At 39.1% G+C, this 19014-nt stretch overlaps 1 protein-coding gene across 2 annotated transcripts in view; it reads right to left on the bottom strand.

Moving 5' to 3' along the window:
- Positions 1 to 2029: 2029 nt before the first annotated feature.
- Stk4 (serine/threonine kinase 4) overlaps positions 2030 to 19014 on the bottom strand; it is a 99806-nt gene continuing 82821 nt past the window's right edge. Inside the window, exon 11 of one of the 2 annotated variants that reach the window (XM_015478814.2) lies at positions 2030 to 6039. In XM_015478814.2, coding sequence (XP_015334300.1) covers positions 5881 to 6039 — 159 coding nt within the window. In that variant the 3' untranslated portion in view covers positions 2030 to 5880. Of the gene's footprint in view, positions 6040 to 16408; positions 16714 to 19014 lie in introns of those variants that run through there. The other variant, XM_015478824.2, reaches the window with a different exon arrangement.

The following is a 19014-nucleotide window of genomic DNA, read 5'->3' as shown; positions in this document are numbered from 1 at the left end:
AATACTGGGGATGTACTTCAGTGGTAAAGCATCCCTGGTTCAATCCTTAGTACCAAAAAATGAAACAACCCCCCCCCCCCCAAAAAAAAAACATGTTCCTGATGCTTAAGGTTAAACCCTATCTCATACAGTTTTTGTTTTGCACTCCTGGGGATTTATACCCAGGGCCCTGCACATAGTAGGCAAGTTCTCTTTCTCCTAAGCTACCCCCAGCCCAAGACATACTTTTAAAAGTATGATCTGATCAAGCCAGTCCTTGCTTACAACCCTCTAAAGTCTCTCCTCCTCATGGGAAGTAACCCACACCCCTTCCCACGACCACCTTGACACCCTTCACCTACCTCATACACATGGTCCCAGGGAAAGTGACCATCCTTCCATTCTCCCAACAAGTAAACTTTTGTCCTTGCCTCAGGACCTTTGCTCTCGCCTTTCCCTTGGCCCAGAATGCTCATTTTTCAGTTCTCCCACCTGTGCTGGTTCCTTTCTTATTTTTTTAATATATATAATATACATAATAAATATATATATTAAATAAATATATATTTTTTTCAATTGTAGATGGACACAATGCCTTTATTTTGTTTAGTTTTTTTTTTTTTTTTAACATGGAGCTGGGGATCGAACCCAGTGCCTCACGCATCCTAGGCAAGCACTCTATCACTGAGCCACAACACCAGCCCCCTCCTTCTTGTCTTTTAGGTCTCACTTGAAGTGCCATCTCTCACAGGCCTGCTCAGATCACTCTATGTAAAGCTCTCTCCCTACACATATGTGCACACACACATTACTCTCAATCCTACCCCCATCTTTTTTTTTTATAATTATAGCATATTATTTTCTTAAGTTATCACTATTTGTTTACATTACGTAGAATCTCTGTGACTATGACAGTTACAGTCCTAAACCAATGTTGCTGTGTTTTCTTGCACTAGTGACTCGAAAATCACAAGCATCGTTGCCTTTGATGATATAACTTTCTTGAAATGGAGAACAACTCTGGGCAAAGCTCCAAATAAAAGGAATTACAAGTGTCTTCATTTCTACATAGTTCTTGGAAAATTAGCAGTAAGATCACATAAAATATACTTTTTTAGTTGCAAATGAGTCTCAAATGTTTATTAACAAGTTTATTAACAAGTTGTGTAGAACTGTCCCAGGATGCACTACTGTAGGACACCCAACCAACCTGCCTCTGCCCATTTTAAATGTTGGCAGGGCCCTTCGATTGTTGTTAGTCAAAAACACACCCAAGATGACAGTACTGCAAAAACAAGGTGAAGTAATCTCAAAGGCTCTGCATCGTGTCTGTCATGTAATAAATGCTTAATCAGTGTCAATTTACTTCATCCCTCCTCTCCTTCTGTTTGTAGATTCTCAATCTGACCAACAGAGAATATCTGTCATCAACCCTGGTGACAGTAAGGAAAGTACACTGAATATTTCAAGGAGTGAGGTGAGTAAATTGGGCAACAATAAACACACCATTACCCCACTCCAGGAGAAGCTGGCGGAGGAGCATGATGACATTACGCAGACTATGCAATTATTTTATTAAATACCACAGAGCAATGTGACTCGAGAGACCTGCTTACTTTTCAGTGTCGCTCTATTCCTCCATGTTGCCAGGTAGGTTTTTAACACTAGGAGAATCCAAGGTCAGGCTGGGAATTATTCCTGGATAAGGACGGGCCATGAGAGGCCAGGACCCTGCCGCTCTACTCTGAATGCTGGGCTGTGCCTGGGGTGGCATGCAACAGCAGATGAGGATGCAACCACAGCAGTTCTCTTGTGTGGTTCTGTGCTTGACTGCCTCTCCAGTTGCTCTGCAAGAACTGCGTTTTGTTCATCTTTACATCCCTGACAACTAACTCAGTCCTTAGCACACAGCAAGTGCCCAATCAAAGTCACCTACCTCTCCCAACTCTGGATCCCAGAATCTACACCCAGCAGAGTCAGTGTCACGAGGATTTACAACTCCATTATGCAGGCATGTGTGGAGGATCTCATTTTTAATAAGAGGACAGTCTGTGGTCCAAAGGACAGTTTATTTAAAACAAGATGTCAGAAGAAGGAAGGTTGGAGAACAGCAATTCTAACATAAAAGCACATAGTAAGCATCTCAAATTTAAAAAAAACAAACCAAAAGGGAGGGGCAGTGGAGGAAACTATGTCTCATACATATACAAACTGCTGACCTCAACTGATTATTTACATCCAAACCTTACAAAATAGCATCTCAAGTCAGCACTTAAGCCGGTGTTATTAAGTTTATGTTACAAAAAATTAAAGCTACAAACTTCACATTTTAAAATTGTATATCAGCAACAGCATTTAAGCCTCTTTTCCCCCCAAGTTGGTCCAAATGCAAGCTGGTGGAAGAGATTTTTTCCCCCCAAACACAAATCAGAATGTGAATTCCAAAGACAATGAATACCCGATGAAACCATAAACACAGTGCTTAAGAAAGGATGGGGTGGGGTCAGTGGGGTGAGGGTTGTGAAGTGGGCAGGAACAATTTCCTCATAAATAAGGAGCTGTGATCTTCAGAGGCAACATGGTATGTTAGAAAGGGCACTAGATCAAGAGGCAGAGGACCTGGGTTTGAATCCTGGCTCTGCTATTTTTCCAGTAACATGAACTTGAGCAACAGACTTTACCTTTTAGCCTGTTTCCTCATCTGTAAAACAAGGGACAGTAATACCCATATCTCTCTCAAAGTTATTAAGTTTTAGAAGATGGCCATTAAGATAATCTATTTCTTCTTGAGTGAACTTTAGCACTTTGTGTTTTTCTAGGAATTTGTCTGTTTCATGTTAGTTATTGAATTTATTAGTGTAAAATTGTTCATAATATTCTGTAATTATCAGTTCTTTAAAATTTGTAGGTTATACAGGAATGATGCCATCTCATTCCTGACAGTAGCAGGGCTCCTGAGTTTTAAATCGTATAATACATTTCTGGCATCTGTAAGTGCTAAATAAATGTTTTCTTGATTACAGTCTATAGTTTTGAGGAGTCAAGATTATAGTTCTTAAACTGCTTCAGATTTCTGGTTCATTCATTCTTTCTATGACCTACCTACCTACCTATCTAATGTCCATCAGTCCATATGTGCACCCACCCACCAACCCTCTTCTCAATCCCAGCCAGCCAAATTCTTATCTACTCAAATGGTGGTTAGGGATAGGGATAAGGGAGAAATAAAAATAGAAATATGTTTCAAATGTACTAATGGCAAAACAGTTAAGATATTTCTAAAGAATATGAGTTATTTTAAAGATGCAATTAGGTGTAGGGTCATGGTTTTTCTGAGAGCCTCAGAGTTTCATGAAGCTTGAGTTGCAAATATTCAAGCTCAATGAAAGCAAGCTTAAGTGTTTTCAATTTAGTATTCAAGGAAAAAATGACTAGGACTTGCTCCTGTGTTCCTGTCACGAGAAAACAAACACACCAGGAAATTACTCTGATCTAAAACATACTGTCCAAAGGTGACTTTGCTGGCCAGCAAGCTGGGTGTCCACATGTTACTTGAAACAAACTCCAGATCAAGGTTCATGGCCCAAGAATATTTATGAGAAAAAACTGAGCTTTCCTTTTCTGGAATTTTGTTTAGTAAAGGAAAAACCAGGCTTTCTCCTGTCTAACCAACCCCAAAGTTATTTGTTTAAGGGGCAAAGAGATCAAGATAGAAGTGTTAATAAACACAATATTTTGGATTTTAAAACTTACTTGGCTGGCAGACTTGACTTTGAGTTCAGCTGTTTTCCAAACTAAAAATGCCACTTAGTCTGTGTAAAACATGGTCACTTCATTTTAAACAGACTTATGAGTTTGCCTTTCTCTGTAAATATTAGCACTGTAGTAATGCTATGAATCCTGATTCTACCACTTACTAGCTGTATTGCTAATGGGAAGAATCTTTCTTCACAAAACCATTTCTTCATCTATGAAATGGAGATAAAGTACATCATCCATGAGATTATTGTGAAATTTGGAACTTAATTAATCTAGTTCTGTGCCTGGAATATGATAGGTGGTCAACAAATACAATTCCAGCAAGATCTTCAAATTGCCCTCTATTTTTCTACTTCTGCCACACTGCTGCTGCACTGGCCACGCCCTGAAGACCAACTGTCTCTTGCATTTTTTAAAACTTGCTTTAAGTGCAAATAACAGAAGCTGGTCACAGAGGAAGAATGTTCTCTGCCTTTCTATCGATTCTCAGGTCCAAGGAGCAAAAGCAATTATGGAGTCAAATTACAGTATCCTTAGGTGCAACCCAGTCATGGCTTCCCTGAGGGAAGAAGAGATATTAGAAGACAAAAAGATTGTCTTTCTTAATTGTCTTATCTTTGCTGTGTGAGTAAATGTGGCTTTTGAGCCAATGTTACAGGACAGCTCCACACTGTCTTTTGAAAAGCCCTCTGATCTGCTCTGGGCCCTAAATCTGCCTTCATGGGTGCTGGTCTGCTACTGGCAGATGGTGCAGAGCTCATGCACTTGCTGAGACTGAATGAGGAATCGCTTCATATCCAGGTTACCTACTAAAGAAGCAAGGCAAGAGCAAGTTTCTGTCAACATGATTCCCTTAATCAAAACTGACACAAGTCTCTTTCCTCAGGGAAAGGGCTGCTCAGTTCAGTGGCCCAGGAGGGGAGTCCCGAGTTCCAATTCCTTCTCTTATTCTAACTTGGGCTGTGATATTGGCCACGTCACTTCCCTCTCAAAGCCTCAGTTTTCCCATCTAGGCAACAAAGTGTCAGACTAGATGATTTCTATGGTTCCTTCCAACTCTGGCATTTTATGTGTGTGGCTTGAGCCTCCTGAAAAACAAATTTTAATCTGGTATTCATTTATCTTTTTTAGACCCCTTACAGTAAAAGAAAACAGTCACATATTTGTGGATCATAAAAGCAAGCAATGCCCTCTATTCCTCTCTATAAGGAATGCAGAGCAAAACATCACATAATGTGATTTTTCACATGAACAATGAGAACTTCGAAAGCCCTTTCCCTTTGTGAACTGAATACATCCCTATGTTCACTAAGAATTCTGGTAGGCCTGTCCCTTCACTGGATCACGTCTCCTCTTAAGGCACTGGGCAGTATCTGTGATGTGACTTAGGCAGTTGGGAGAGTGGAGATGGATGAAAGGCGTTGAAACAGCAAAGGCAGATTTGCAAAGAAGGTGTCAGGTTTCTCCTGGGACTCAGAGAGCAAACACAAATCCTCAAGGCTTCCCTGGACATCACCAACAGCTCCAGAAGCCAGTGATGCCCGCTCAAGGCTGCAACCATGGTGCAAGCACCACCCCAAGCCTAATTTTTAAATGCAGTCCTGCAAAGGAGAAGGCTGGCTCTTGGGATTCACTAATCCCCTTATAGCCTCCTAGAGTCCTCTGTCCTCATGTTCCACAGTACCATAATCTTACAGAAAAGATGCAAAACTGTTCAAAACTGTACCTGTACAGAGATGCCACCACATTGAGTGGGGGAATCTTTATAATTTATGTATATATATATATGCATATTTATATGTTTTTAAAAAGTCTTCTAGAAAGAACAATCAAAAGCTATTTGGAGAAGAAAAACAAAAAGACAATGTAAAACTTTCCCAGCTATTACTCAACTAGGAGTCTCTGGTTTCTAGGGTTTAAAACTCTGAGTTAAAAGCGCCAATACAAATCCTTTTAAATAATATACCTGACCAATGTAAACGCACTCATCAAGATGGCACGATGACTGTCAAGGTAGCCCTTCCCACTGGCGCACATTCCTGAGTTCACAAAGGTGCTGTGGAGAAATGACAGAGCAGAAGTGCTGGCTAACAAATGTGAGATGAGGATCCGGAGTTCACAAAGACCTGGGTACGGCCTTACTTAGAAGTTTTGTTGCCGCCTCTTCTTAGCCTCAATGGCATCCAAGATTGGCTGCCGTTTGGACTGATACTTTTGCCGTATCTCTTCGATCTCCTGCTCCATCATGGGGTCAAGGGCCAAGAGCCTCTTCTGAAGGTCCTCCACTGTCCAACTCTTAAGCTAAAAAAGAAGTGAAAAATACTGTCATGACAAAGCCTAAGCCTATGGCAGGATGGCAGAGAAATTCAGCTTTCCCAGAAGAAAGGGAGATTGGAGAATACTGTGGCCAGCATAGGGTGCTGGACAGGGATAACTGATTCCACCGAATGGCACGCCACAAAGCTGTTCTGGGACAATTTATCCTTGGAAAGGTACTAATCTTTTTTATTCATTGTGTCCTGACCAGAAACTCAGTGAATAGTACTTTCATCTTCCCTATCCTTTAAATTAGTGAAATATACATTTGCTTGTTAGGGCATTACAATTACAGAAACATGCTGCTACTATTGTGTGAAATAATGGCTGCCTTTAGTTCTTGTTGGTCCTGTGAAAGGAGCATCTAGCCAGTGCCTGTCTCTCTTTCTTGGTCCACACCCCAGAGGATGGTGCTGACTGAGGTAGGATGCTCTCCCCTAACCCCTGCCTTCCCACAGTGTCTTGGCACTGTACACTAATCACCACTAACATTTACTGGGGGCTAAGTAGATGCCAGGCACTCTTCTGAGTGCTACATTTGGATCATCTACATAGGACTCTTGAGCATATAGTCTTTGGGTAAGGGGTTGGAAAAAACCTGAGACCAAATTTCCATCCAAAGGAATAAAAAGACTTGATATATAAATTAATAATGGCTAGCACTTTAATATTGCTTTCTATATGCCAGGCACTAAGTGCTCACATGCATTGATTCATTTAACCCTTGTAACAAATGATATGAGAACATTATCATCCCATGTTACAGATGAACAAGCCAAGGAAAAGGGTGGCTAAATGTCCTGCCCAGTATCTCCCAGCTAGTAAGTGCCTAAGTCAAGATTCAAACCTGAGCAGTCTGGCTCCAGAGTGCATCCTCTTAACCAGAACCTGCAGGTCTTACAACTCAACCTGTGTTTAACACATGGCTCTTCCTCTTGCAAATGCTACAAGACTGACAAGTTACCAATATCTTTAGGCCTTCCTCAGCTACAGAAGGGGGACAGTGATGCCTTGTCATGTGTGGCATTAAGAATTAAGTGAGATCTGCTACCATAATGGTGTGCAGTGCTGACTGACTACCAGCAAGGCTAGCGGAGTGTGAATGAATGTCCACATTATCCACAGTGGGTGGTGATACTTCATTCTGTTGCTCATGGCTAGTTTAATAGGCAGAGTGTTTCCAGAACTCAAGGGCTCAACCAAGTCTCACAAGAGATCTGTTGTGTTCACATTTATAAAAATCATCATATCCCTCAGCCCCTTCCTGAGGCCTCAACAGGAAAATGTTAAAGAAGGTGTGAGTGAAGGAGGCCCTTTCTGTTCACCCTTCCTTATGGGGTGGGGTGTGAATGAGTGCTACAGTGGCCTCCCTAGAAATGGTGTAGTGTGACCTGTCACCACAGGAATTTTCCTTGCCTGGCTTCGGGGAGGTTGTCTGAGAAGTGAGAAAAACTAACAGTTAAAGACGAAAGGTTCTTTATAATGTGAGAATGGAAAGACTTTAGAGTATGGGGAAATGCTGGAAAGTTGAGCTGAAAAAAAAAAAAAATGCAGTTTCTTTCCAGCCTGTGGTTTCATACCACCTTCGAGGCTGATGTTCTTGGTCTAGGATACCCCAAAGAGTGATCCTTGCCTCAGCTTTAGTGTCTTCAATTCTTTCTCCAAAGAGAGAAGACCCCAAACCTGAAATTGAATGTCACTGGTTGCTAAGAGCTTAATCTTTAGAATCACAGACCTGAATCTGTACTGTCTGTGCAACCTGAAGAAGTAAGTTTGCCTCTTGAGCCTCAGTTTTCTCTGAAAAACAGACAATCCTAGTTCTGCACCCTTGGGCTACAGTGAAACTTAGATGAGATAAAAGGCATAGCATTCTCAGCTCAGAACTTCCTATAGTGTGTTTGGCAAGTAGCAAACATTCCATAAGTGGTAGTTTATCACTGTTGTTAATTTATTATTGGAAAGTTTTTAATTAATCTTTCATAACAACTGTTCCTGAAACCTCTGATTCAAGCAGAATCAACAAGTGAAAAAGAAAATATCCAACTTTATTTTGTGCTGACAATGCCTAAGGACTGGTACCTTCCCACAACTTCCATTAACTCATGTATGATTTAACAAAATATTTTTCATCCACTCATTTATCAAACGTTCACTGAATTCCTAGTGTGGGTCAGGCACTATTCTAGGCACACAGGACACTGCAGTGAAACAAAAAGAAACAAAAAGCAAAGATCAATGCGTTTCTGAAGCTTATGTTTCACTGAGGTGAGAATAAATAAATAAATAAACACAGTAAATCAGCAAATTATTCTCACCCTATAATGTGATCTGTGTTTTGCAAAAAGACAAAACAAAAGAGTGAAGGAAGCGGGGCTGGGAATTGAGATAAACTGCCTTGCATCCACCATTACGATGAAGGATATGAGTGAGTGAGACCGCACTGACAGTCTAAAATGCTCTGCGATTATGGGCAGGCCCCTCATCCCCACAGGCCTGCCCCCCATCTGTAAGAGGTCTTTCCAGACTCAATGTTTCTCCACATAAATGGGTCATCTGTACCAGAATCACTAGCTAGAAATAAAAAGTCCTGGGTTCCAACTCAGATTGGGGCACCAGCTTAATCAGATTCTCTTGGAGGTGAGGCATAAGACCACATTTTAAGACTACATTTTAAATAAGTTAATTCAGGTGTTTCTTATAAATCCTCAAATTTTATAAGCATGACTCTACATCCTCCTTATTATTCTATTAGCAAAATCCTCACAAAATAATTTCTATCTCTGGTCAAAAGCTTTTAGGTTTCTAATTTCTAGGTAGTTTTGATTTCTTGATTCTAATCAGGGGGCGATGAACATTCTTGCTCCATTTCATCTTCCCTTGACTCTAATTTACAGCTGCCCTAAGGCCCTTGGGGCTTAAGTTACACCTGACCTTTTAGAACATTGAGCCAGGCACTGCTGATGACTTGGTCACACCATTAAAATATGGATTTTCCTGAAAAACAAGCTTAGACAATGATTTTATGGCGCCAAGTGTAGTAGTATTTCACCTTCCCAGTCCTTGATGTCAAATAAACTTCATGTAGCTACCTTGCAAGTAAAATATCTGTAGTTCTACAGTTTTTATATAGCCAGCACCCTAAAAGAACAAATTCTTAAACCAATCATGTAGGTAGCTTGAGTTATTTTTCCCTAAGTAAGGGAATTCACAATTTAGCATGCCTTAGGATTTAAACATCCTCTCTATGCAATGGCCCCCACATTTATGGTTCTAGCCCAGAGTTCTCCTCCAGCCTCAGACACTTGTCTAGATCAGAACCCTCAGGGTACCTCAGTCCCTAGTATCTCATGGAAATCTACAACGTACATCCAAGACAAAACTCTTGAGTCCCATCTCTCCCTCATCCCCAAACCTTTTTTGGGGGGACGCGGAAGTAGGGTGGTAGTGGGGATAGATCCCAGGGTCTTATACATGCTAGGCAAGGACTCTACACCTGAGCTATATACACACCCAGGCCATCACCAAACTCTCCCTACTTCCTAGTCTTCCCCACACCAAGCACTGCCCTTCTCTCAGGTTCTCAGAATCATCCCTGATCCCTCCCTTTCCCTTACTCCCCTCCTGCCCACATCCCAGCTTCATCAGTCCTATCAATCTCATCTCTGAAATACTAATATAACTTAAACCCAACCGTGTTTTCTGTCTTCATCTCTAGCCCCTCAGACCAAGCCACCATCACCTCCCAGCAACAAACACACTTAAACACAGGCAAGAATCAGATAACCCACGATTACTCTTTCTACTGCACTCTTGTAAAATCCAAATCCAAGGGCTACAAAGGTCCCACATCTCTGGTCCCCACCACTCCTTCTGACTTCCTGATCTGTCACTCTCCCCTTTGTTCAGACCCTTTTTGCACTTTTTCCAGACTCAAAGGCCTAGATGGCTCATGCTCAGTTCTTTATCCTTTAGATTTTGGCTCAGACAGCAACTCCTCAGGGGTCATGAGTAAGCCTTTTCTCACTGTCTTATCTGGAAAGGTTGCCTCCTCTGTTTATTTCCTTCAAAACAACCATGCATCTTGTAATTATTTTTATTCCTTTTATTTGTTTCTCTCATTAAAATGTTAAGTTCTATGAGGGGAACAAATGACCTTATCTATCTTACTGACTAATGCTTATTATTAAACATAATACTGTTTCAAGGAATAGATGAATAAAATTCCCTTCATTTGTAGTCGAACAATTATGAGAACCACTGACATCCACAGAGTAGGCTTACACTGAGCACCATCACACACTACACAACTATGGGGCAGGTGCTGAGAGGACACAGTGTATAACAGGTGGTAAGTTAGTTTCTGTTCTTTTGAAGCTTGTAAACTTAAAAGTGATTCCCTTCAGCAGTCTTTTGGAATTAAAAAAACAAAAACAAACAAAAAAACAACTCTGCTCACTTAATTAACGCTTCTGTGTTTTGTACTGTTGACAATAATCAGATCTCTAATCCTAGGGCAGCCATTTCTAAAGGGCATGCCCAGTGTAATTTTTTATTCAAAAAAGAACTTCAAGAGGTACACCTTGGAAAGAACGAGACAATAAAAAGAATGATAGACGTGGTCCTTCTGGTCAAAATGAGTGACTACCTCAGAGCCACAGGGTCATTATGGAAGGTGCTATGTGGAAGAGAACAGACCAGCACAGGCATTTCTGGCCCTCTTCCTTGGAGAGGTCACATTTCAGAAGGAGAAGCTAAAATAAGCCTTTTAATCTTAGGTATTTAGAATTTCCAGACCACCTGTAGACTAATCAACAGGAGTTCTGGGTGAATGGGAAAGGATGGGCTCTGAGTCTGACAGTGCGTGCCGGGGTCTATGCTGGCACGTGCTCCCTGTAGCCTAATAAACACTGAGCTCTTTATCTGTTGCTGCCTTTACAGTCGATGTCTGATGTCTGCTAAAGGACATCTGAGCAGGTAAAGGCAACAAATGGGTGTGCAGAAGAGGTTTATCTTAATTAAAAGATGTGGTCTCTGGAAATGTGTTGCATCTTAAAGCAGATAGGTACTTTAGACCAAAATTCAGTCTCACCCTTATTTTAGTTGGATACAATAATGTCTTACTACTGGATTTTACATACACGTGGAAGAATGGCTAATGGCGATGTGTTAGGCACTGAATTAACTGTTTTGTCTGCATTACTTCATTTCATGTTTCTGTAAGGTAAGTACCATGATCACCTTTTACAGATGAGGTCAGTAAGGATAAGAGTGGGCAAGTAACTGGCCCAAAGTGATTCAATAAGTAACTGGAAGAGACCTGAAGGGTTATGGAAATGGGGCTGTTAGTGATAAATGTGGAAGGCTGGAAGAATTGTGAAATTAACTTAAACATGTTACATGGCCCTCGTATTAAAAAATGTTGCCAGGGCTGGGGATGTGGCTCAAGCGGTAGTGTGCTCGCCTGGCATGCGGGGGGCACTGGGTTCGATCCTCAGCACCACATAAAAATTAAAAAAAAAAATAAAGATGTTGTGTCAACCGAAAACTAAGAAAACATAAGTATTAAAAAAAAAAAATGTTGCCACTACTGATGATGGAATACTTTAGGCAAATCACTTGACCTCTCTAGAATTTAGCTTCCTCATCTGTAAAATGGGTATGCTGCCTTTCTTCTTATAATAATACTAAAGTGCCTATGACATGAACAGCATGCCCTGGTGTGTATCACTCAATTCAAGGCAGCTGAACATTCAAATCAAAACCAACCAGTTTACTGGAAGCTACCCTAGGCTAGGAACACTGCTGGGCAACAAGAATATAAAGAGCAAGATCTCTACCAGAGAAGCAGCTAAGTATTGGCTTTGAGCGCTGCCTTCATAGATGGATACCACTGGGAAAGTCATCTAGTACAAGCCTCAGTTTCCTCACTTTTTTATAGAGGACAACAGTATTTGTCCTACAAGGGAAGCTATACAGATTATAGGAATTGGTAAATTACATACCATAGAGTTGGATGCACAACAGAAAGAAAGTGGTCAGGGAGTTACTACCTTAAATCCTCTTTTGGAAAATAGAGGATGTAGTATAAACAGTGACTATTGTTGCTCTAACATGAGCTCACTAAAAATATGGTGCAAGACACAGACCACACACAGAGAGGTGTCTCCAGTGAACTCTGTGTGAGAAGTCCCAAATCAGATAAATCTGGTTGATTTCCTCTTGGCCAGACCAAAGCAGATGGAAACTGATTTTGTTTTTTTAAACACAAATAGCTTTATGCAACCCTGAAATTCTGAATCACACATTAGTGTCATTGCACAACTTGCCTAGAGACCAACTCAGAAGCACTGGCTGATGCTTCATCACGAGAGAGAATTCCTAGGAATCACACTGACAATTAACCTATCTTCAACCAGCAGACCAAACTAAACACATGAGAATGTAGAGCAGAGCTTCACCGTCCCTTGGCAACAAGCCCCACAGTGAACAAACAGGTCTGGCCTACAACCAGGGTAAAGGGTTTAGACATATTTCACAGTTCTGTTACTCTACTGATATAAACTCTTACCACAGAAATATACTGTGCAAATGGTGTTGAGATATCCCTAAAATTGTCAAAGAGAAACTTGCTAAAGTTTTTAAGGACAAACTTGCATTCCATACATAACATTTTTGCCTCTGAAGTCACAAACAAGATTTCTTAAACATGTCATCCTTTCTGGATGGGTAAGTCAGACCAATCCTGTCACAGGTGATGCTTTATTATGGCCAAGAATGAGGAAACAATACACTCTTGGGATTTAGTATCATGACGGGGAAGCCTAATAGAAGCTAAAAAGTCAAATGAAGGCACCAAAATGTCATTCCATACCCTCCACACCAGCCACTGGAAAGCTGGTCAAAGTATAATAGAGAAAGCACATGAGCATCAGTCACATGGCATCCAGGCATTGATTTAGTTCCATTAAGATATATGCCCTGTCTTGATGAACTTGTAGAGACAAGAGAGGAGCAAGAGAGGTGACTCTAGTAAGAGGTGACTCTAACACGGCAGACTCTAGTAAGGTGACATTCTCAGGCGATGCCGCAATCTCTCATGGGAAAAGGAAGAAGAGAGCCAAGTGCAGAATCCAGGACGCTGACAACTGAATCAAAATTTGTGTGGGCTATATACGCCATACCACCAATTTCAATTTCAAAAGAATTTTCTCCTTAAATGAATTTGTGAAAACTTTAATGATAGATATCCTGATTCAAATTATAGTCATGCCAAATTATACTTCCTCAGTCTCCCATAAAAGTCTTTTTAATGCTTTTCCAATAGGAAAGGTGGCAAAACTATTATTAGTTAAATGACTATTTCAATCCCATTTTGAGTTTACAATTACTTCAAATCAACACTTGGAATTCCAGTTATCAGAGTTCTAACCAAAGAAAACATGACTGCATGAATACAAAATATTTACCTAGAAGACTGAAATGACATGCAGATCATAAACCTAGGTATAACAAAGAAATCTGACTATGTAATGGCAAGAACTCTGACAGGGGTCTCTTAAAAGACTGGGCTCAAGGGCTGGGTATGTGGCTCAAGTGGTAACGTGCTTGCCTGGCACGCGCGCGGCGCTGGGTTCGATCCTCAGCACCACATAAAAATTAAAGATGTTGTGTCCACCGGAAACTAAAAAATAAATATTTTAAAAAAAGACTGGGCTCAAACAACCACATGACGATGTTCAGAGAGCCTCACACACCTACCGGAGGAGCAATATATCATGTTAGGGAAGGGAGTGGGAGGGAGAGAAGGGTATAGTTTGATAAATGGCAGAAATAAAAACACAAAAAGTTTTTTTCTTTAAATAATGGGGTTTTGCTATAGTATAAAGTATATTACTTGCATACTGTTGAAATTAATTTTTGAAGTAGTACTTCTGTATGCTAGAATTTACTCCAACTCTGTTCTGGGATGGACTTATTTTGAAAATCACAATCCAGCTCTTTTGTCTTATTTTTGTTCTGTGAGTTTTGTAATAGCCTTTGGCCAAAAGTAATATGTTTTGACCAAACCCAGATATTTTCCTATCATCTTGAACCCATCAGGGACTTTCATACCTCCAAAGACAAAAGAAAAATGGATCCCTGTTATGATTTAAATGTCCCTCCAAGATTCAGGGTGAACTGCTATTGTGATGGAATTATGAGGCGGGTCATGAGGGCTCTGCCCTCAAGAATGAATTCATGCTGTTACCACGGGAGTGGGCTCCTGATGAAAAAGATGAGTTCAGTCTGATTTTCTCTTTGTGTATGCGCTCACCTGCCCTTCTATCAGGTTATGACAAAGCATGAGGGCTCTTGCTAGAGCTTGTGGCATACTCTTAGATTTCCCAGCCTTCACAACCATGGGCCAAATAAATCCAGGACTTCATAAATTATCCAATTACTCTGTTACAGAAGCAGAAGATGGACTACGACTATCCCCAAAGGCCTTGCATTGCGAAGCATCTATAAAATACGAGAGATATAGCCATGACCTGCTCACCTGTGCTAGGCCTGGAGTGGGCAGGGGTAAGCTGACAGAGAAGTGAGAGTGAATAAGGGGAGGGGAGAAGACAAAGAGACTCCCACACTGAAGACTCCCTTCATACTAGAAGTGGAGAGAAGGAGGGTAGTTTAATCATGAAAACAAGCCACAGCCCGAAGTGTTATTTACCGGGTCGATGATGGTGAATAGCCAGTAAAGAAAAGATACTCTTATTAAGTACACTGCTCTAGATGCTGCACTCAGCACAATACATGCATTATCTCATGCAATTCTCACAACAATCATGAAACAGTATTACTCCCATATTTCAGAAACAGAAACAGGCTAAGAGAAATGAAGGAATCTGCCCATGGTCGGTCTATAAGTATACAAGGTAAGGTATGAATCCTAGTGGCTCTTTCTGCAAGCCCAGCCAGATCCATGCCAAGGCAATACGTGCTACAGGAACTGAGAGAAGGAAGAGCCCTTAAGGTCACAGTCTCTGAGATAAGAACCTTATACTTTTTTTTTTTTTTTTTTAACATTCATAGTGGTTATTCTAGTTCAGGAAAAGGTCTAAATTTTAGTATTTTTAAAAAAGAAAAGCGAATTTTGTTACTTTTAAAAGTAACTATCATACTTAAGATACAGATAACAGAATTAGGATAAGGAAATGAAAAAAACTAATGAGCTCATTTAAATGTCAGTATTACTAATAACTAGTCAAAACTCTCTCAGGTCCATGTTTTCTTTACACTGTCCTGCTTCTACTGGGTAACGTCTTATTAGGGGAATGCCCACCTGACCTTCCAGCCCAGTTCAGGCTTCAGCTCCTCTCTTGACCCTCACACCTTTGCCTCTGCAAAAGTGGGTGCTCTGAGAGTAGGGAGTGCATCTAATATATTCTCAGAAAAACAGACCAGCAGAAAAGTTTTCTTAACAAATATTTAAAAAGAAATGTATCCTTAACCTTTAAGCCTTTACTTAAAAATGATTCTGACTTTTTACTAGGTTCCCACAAACACTAGGAAGACACTAGGTTTTTCAGAAGCTTTGAAAGTATGTAATTGATACCCAAGCCTATGAGGACAGTACAGTTCATTAAATAAGGATATGTCAAGTACTCAAAATTGACCAATGCATTCCAAAATGAGAAAGAACAACTCATCCAGTGTCTTGAAAGCAACTAAGTTACAAGGAAAAAATTGAACATAAAATTCACTCTAGTTCTATTTGCTTATGATTGCTCTTTAAGAAAAATTCTATTTTAAGAGTAGTTCTAAATTAGTGTATAAATTTCACACTTAAGGAAGCCAAACTGTGAGAGGAAAACCTTCAGGAAATTAGTTAACATACATTAAACCTCCTAGAATAACTGCAAATGCCTAAAGAGGGTAGGAACCAAGAAGAGAGCAGAAAGTGATGCTCCTGATATTTGAAAACACTAAAGGGAGACACTGAAAGTCTCATCATTTGTAGGGAAGTTAATCTTGCAGAAGATATGAAAACCTAAAACACCAAGTACACCAAGCTGCTGCTTTAATGTAATTTAATAATTTAGGGAACGAGCTGGCTAATCACATAAGAATTCCCTGCAAGCTTTGTGCCTCTGTACACTCTCTTGGGCTGGAAATTTCCAAAAGACAAGAAAGGCCAGACTGCTTCTCATTCTTCCTGCCAAGTAACAGAAGCCCAAAGAGCCCCAAGCAAAATCTGAAAGCTAAAATACAAATTGATCTCACTTTACTTAATAGCTGTAGTCTTAAAAGATCTTCAAACTATGATCCGACTTTAAATACACTACAAGAACAAAAGATTTATAGAAAACTTGTCAAGAATGCAAATAAAAACTTTATTTTATAGGCTGGGATTTTTATAATTTTGGCTATCTTAACATGGGTAAACTTGCAAGTAAATAACACACACTTTCTGTAAATTACATAAAACTTCATTAACTCTACTGTAGGGGACTCCTATGTAATGAAGAATCAGAGGTTCACAACTTAAATATGCCCCAAAAAGGATTTAAAAAAAAAAATCCTTTGGTGGGAATGGGAGTGGTGCAGAATTCTTCAACAAAAGTGGACAAGCTATCTGCAAGGCACATCAGCGATCATGAAGTCTTGGGGCCTGAACTCCTGCAATGTTAAAAACATAAATCAGAACTAGATAGAGGGTGTTCGTGTGTATATATAAGATTTAACACCAGCATAGTCCTACAGAGAGGAATAAAAACTGTAAAGACAGAAAAACCCAACTTTTACATATGGATTTTTATCATTTTTTTCTTTTGCTTTTTTTGGTTTTAGAGTGTCTGAAAAGGATGTTTATAAAATATATTCTACGAAAGCATTAATCTGTTATCCTTAGATATTTTGGCATAGCCCTTTATTCTTTTCCAAGTGTTTAATTGATATAATCGAATGTGATTTAATTTATATCATGGTAATGCTTTTCAAATGTGCATATACAATCCAGAAAAAAATTCTTTATAAAGAGTGTGTCTTAGTTTTTCAGTACAGAAAGTGTGCTCACCATATTCTTAGCAGTAAATTCAGGCTCAAGGTCAAAAACATTTAGTTTCTCTGGTGCAAACTGATTCTTTGAAATGTGCATCCAAAATGTTTTCTAAAATGGCAAGCATCTTAAAGAAAGAAACTGCCTTTCACCTGCAGTCTGGTTTACAACCTGAAATCTATAATAAATAGGAGAGGGGGGAATAGTGACAATACCCTTTATTTTTATGTATATCACAGACAGAGCTGTGGGAAGGTAAAATTCATGATTAATATGATATTCATGTGTCTATAAACATATTCTTTGTTACTTGAAGTTGTATGTTCTAATTTTTGTATATTCTTTTCCTCTCTGTTAATTGCATAAGTATAAAGTTATTACTGTTTTATGACTTGATAATATTTCGTTTTAAAAGGAAAAAGTACACTAGTTACTAGTTTCTTGCCTCTAAGCGCCCAATACTCCCTTCTATATGTGCTCTGGGGAATCCTTTTCTCATAGGAAATACTTCCTTATATTAAACTCCCCTTGTTTTACATGCTTCCCCACTAATAAAAAGATTTCCAAAATGCCAAACCCCAAATAAAAGTTAAATTTGAAAAATGCCAAGATAATTTTAAATCTCCAATAGTCTAGTATGTATATTTACAATCCAAGCACAGAATTAAAGTACTCTCATTTTCTCCCACTGAAAATAAGTAGTGAAGAGACAAATTCTGGTAGATTCATACAATTAAAGATACTCAGCAATAAAAATGAACAATAAAGTGTTGCAAAAACATGGATGAATCTCAAAACAATGAAGTGAAAGAACACAAAAGGCTATAGACAATATGATTTCATTCATATGACACCTTAGGATAAAACTATAGTGATAAAAACAGGGCACAAGGGAATTTTTCAGGATGACAAATTTTTCAGGATGATTATGGTTGGTATTTATAAAACTGTATATATCTGTCAAAGCTTATCAAACTGTATACTTCAATGGAATGAATTTTATGATATATAAATAAAACTTCAATGAACCTGACTTAACAACAACAAAAAACCCCTTTATTATTATTATTTTTAAAGTTGTTGATGGTAGTTAATATAAAAGAAATTTTAGGGGCTGGGGTTGTGGCTCAGTGACAAGTACTTGCCTTGCACATGTGAGGCACTGGGTTTGATCCTCAGAACGACAATAAAAAAAAATAATAAGCAAAATAAAGATGTGTGTCCATGTATAACTAAAAAAAAATTTTAAAAAAAGGAATTGTATAGCCTTAAACGCAAATGTCAGAAACTTAAAATACTTAATAAGCTCAATTGCTCAGTGAAGAGAAAATCAGAATAAGTTCATAAAAAGTAGAAATGCTAAAAGATAAATACATAAATTAATGAATCCAAAAGTCAATGCTCAGTAGTAAGGACTGACAAAACCAAAAGCTGATATTAGCTTTTAAAAAAATTGTAAAACCCCTGATAAGTCTGCTTTAAACAAAAAGAATAAATACTATAAATGAAAAGCAAACTATTAACTATAGATACGGCAATTTTATTTCATTTTTGCAGTGCTGGGGATTGAACCCAGGATTGTGCACACTAGGTAAGTATTCTCTCACTGAGCCATATAATGTCCCTTACCCCAAATACTGTGTATTTTAAAGTTCAAAACTATATGACAATACATTACAAAAACTTAGATGAAGTAAAAATTCCAATGGAGGGTGGTCCTAGATTAATCTAGAATGAAACTAAACAAAACAAGGATTAAGAAATCTGGACCACAAGAATAAACTATTGTTAAAAACGTGTATTCAAATGACAGAGCCATAAAAGATGAAACAATCTGAAAACAGAGAGATAAGCATAATATTATTGAGCAAGTTGTTTTCCCTAGGAGGAAAAAAGTTAACTCCCAACTTCCAGTTCTGACA

Source organism: Marmota marmota, unplaced genomic scaffold (genome assembly GCF_001458135.2).
Source record: "Marmota marmota marmota unplaced genomic scaffold, marMar, whole genome shotgun sequence".
NCBI lineage: Eukaryota > Metazoa > Chordata > Mammalia > Rodentia > Sciuridae > Marmota > Marmota marmota.
Note: the sequence above shows the minus strand (reverse complement) of the source record. Positions and strands in the feature narration are given on the sequence as shown.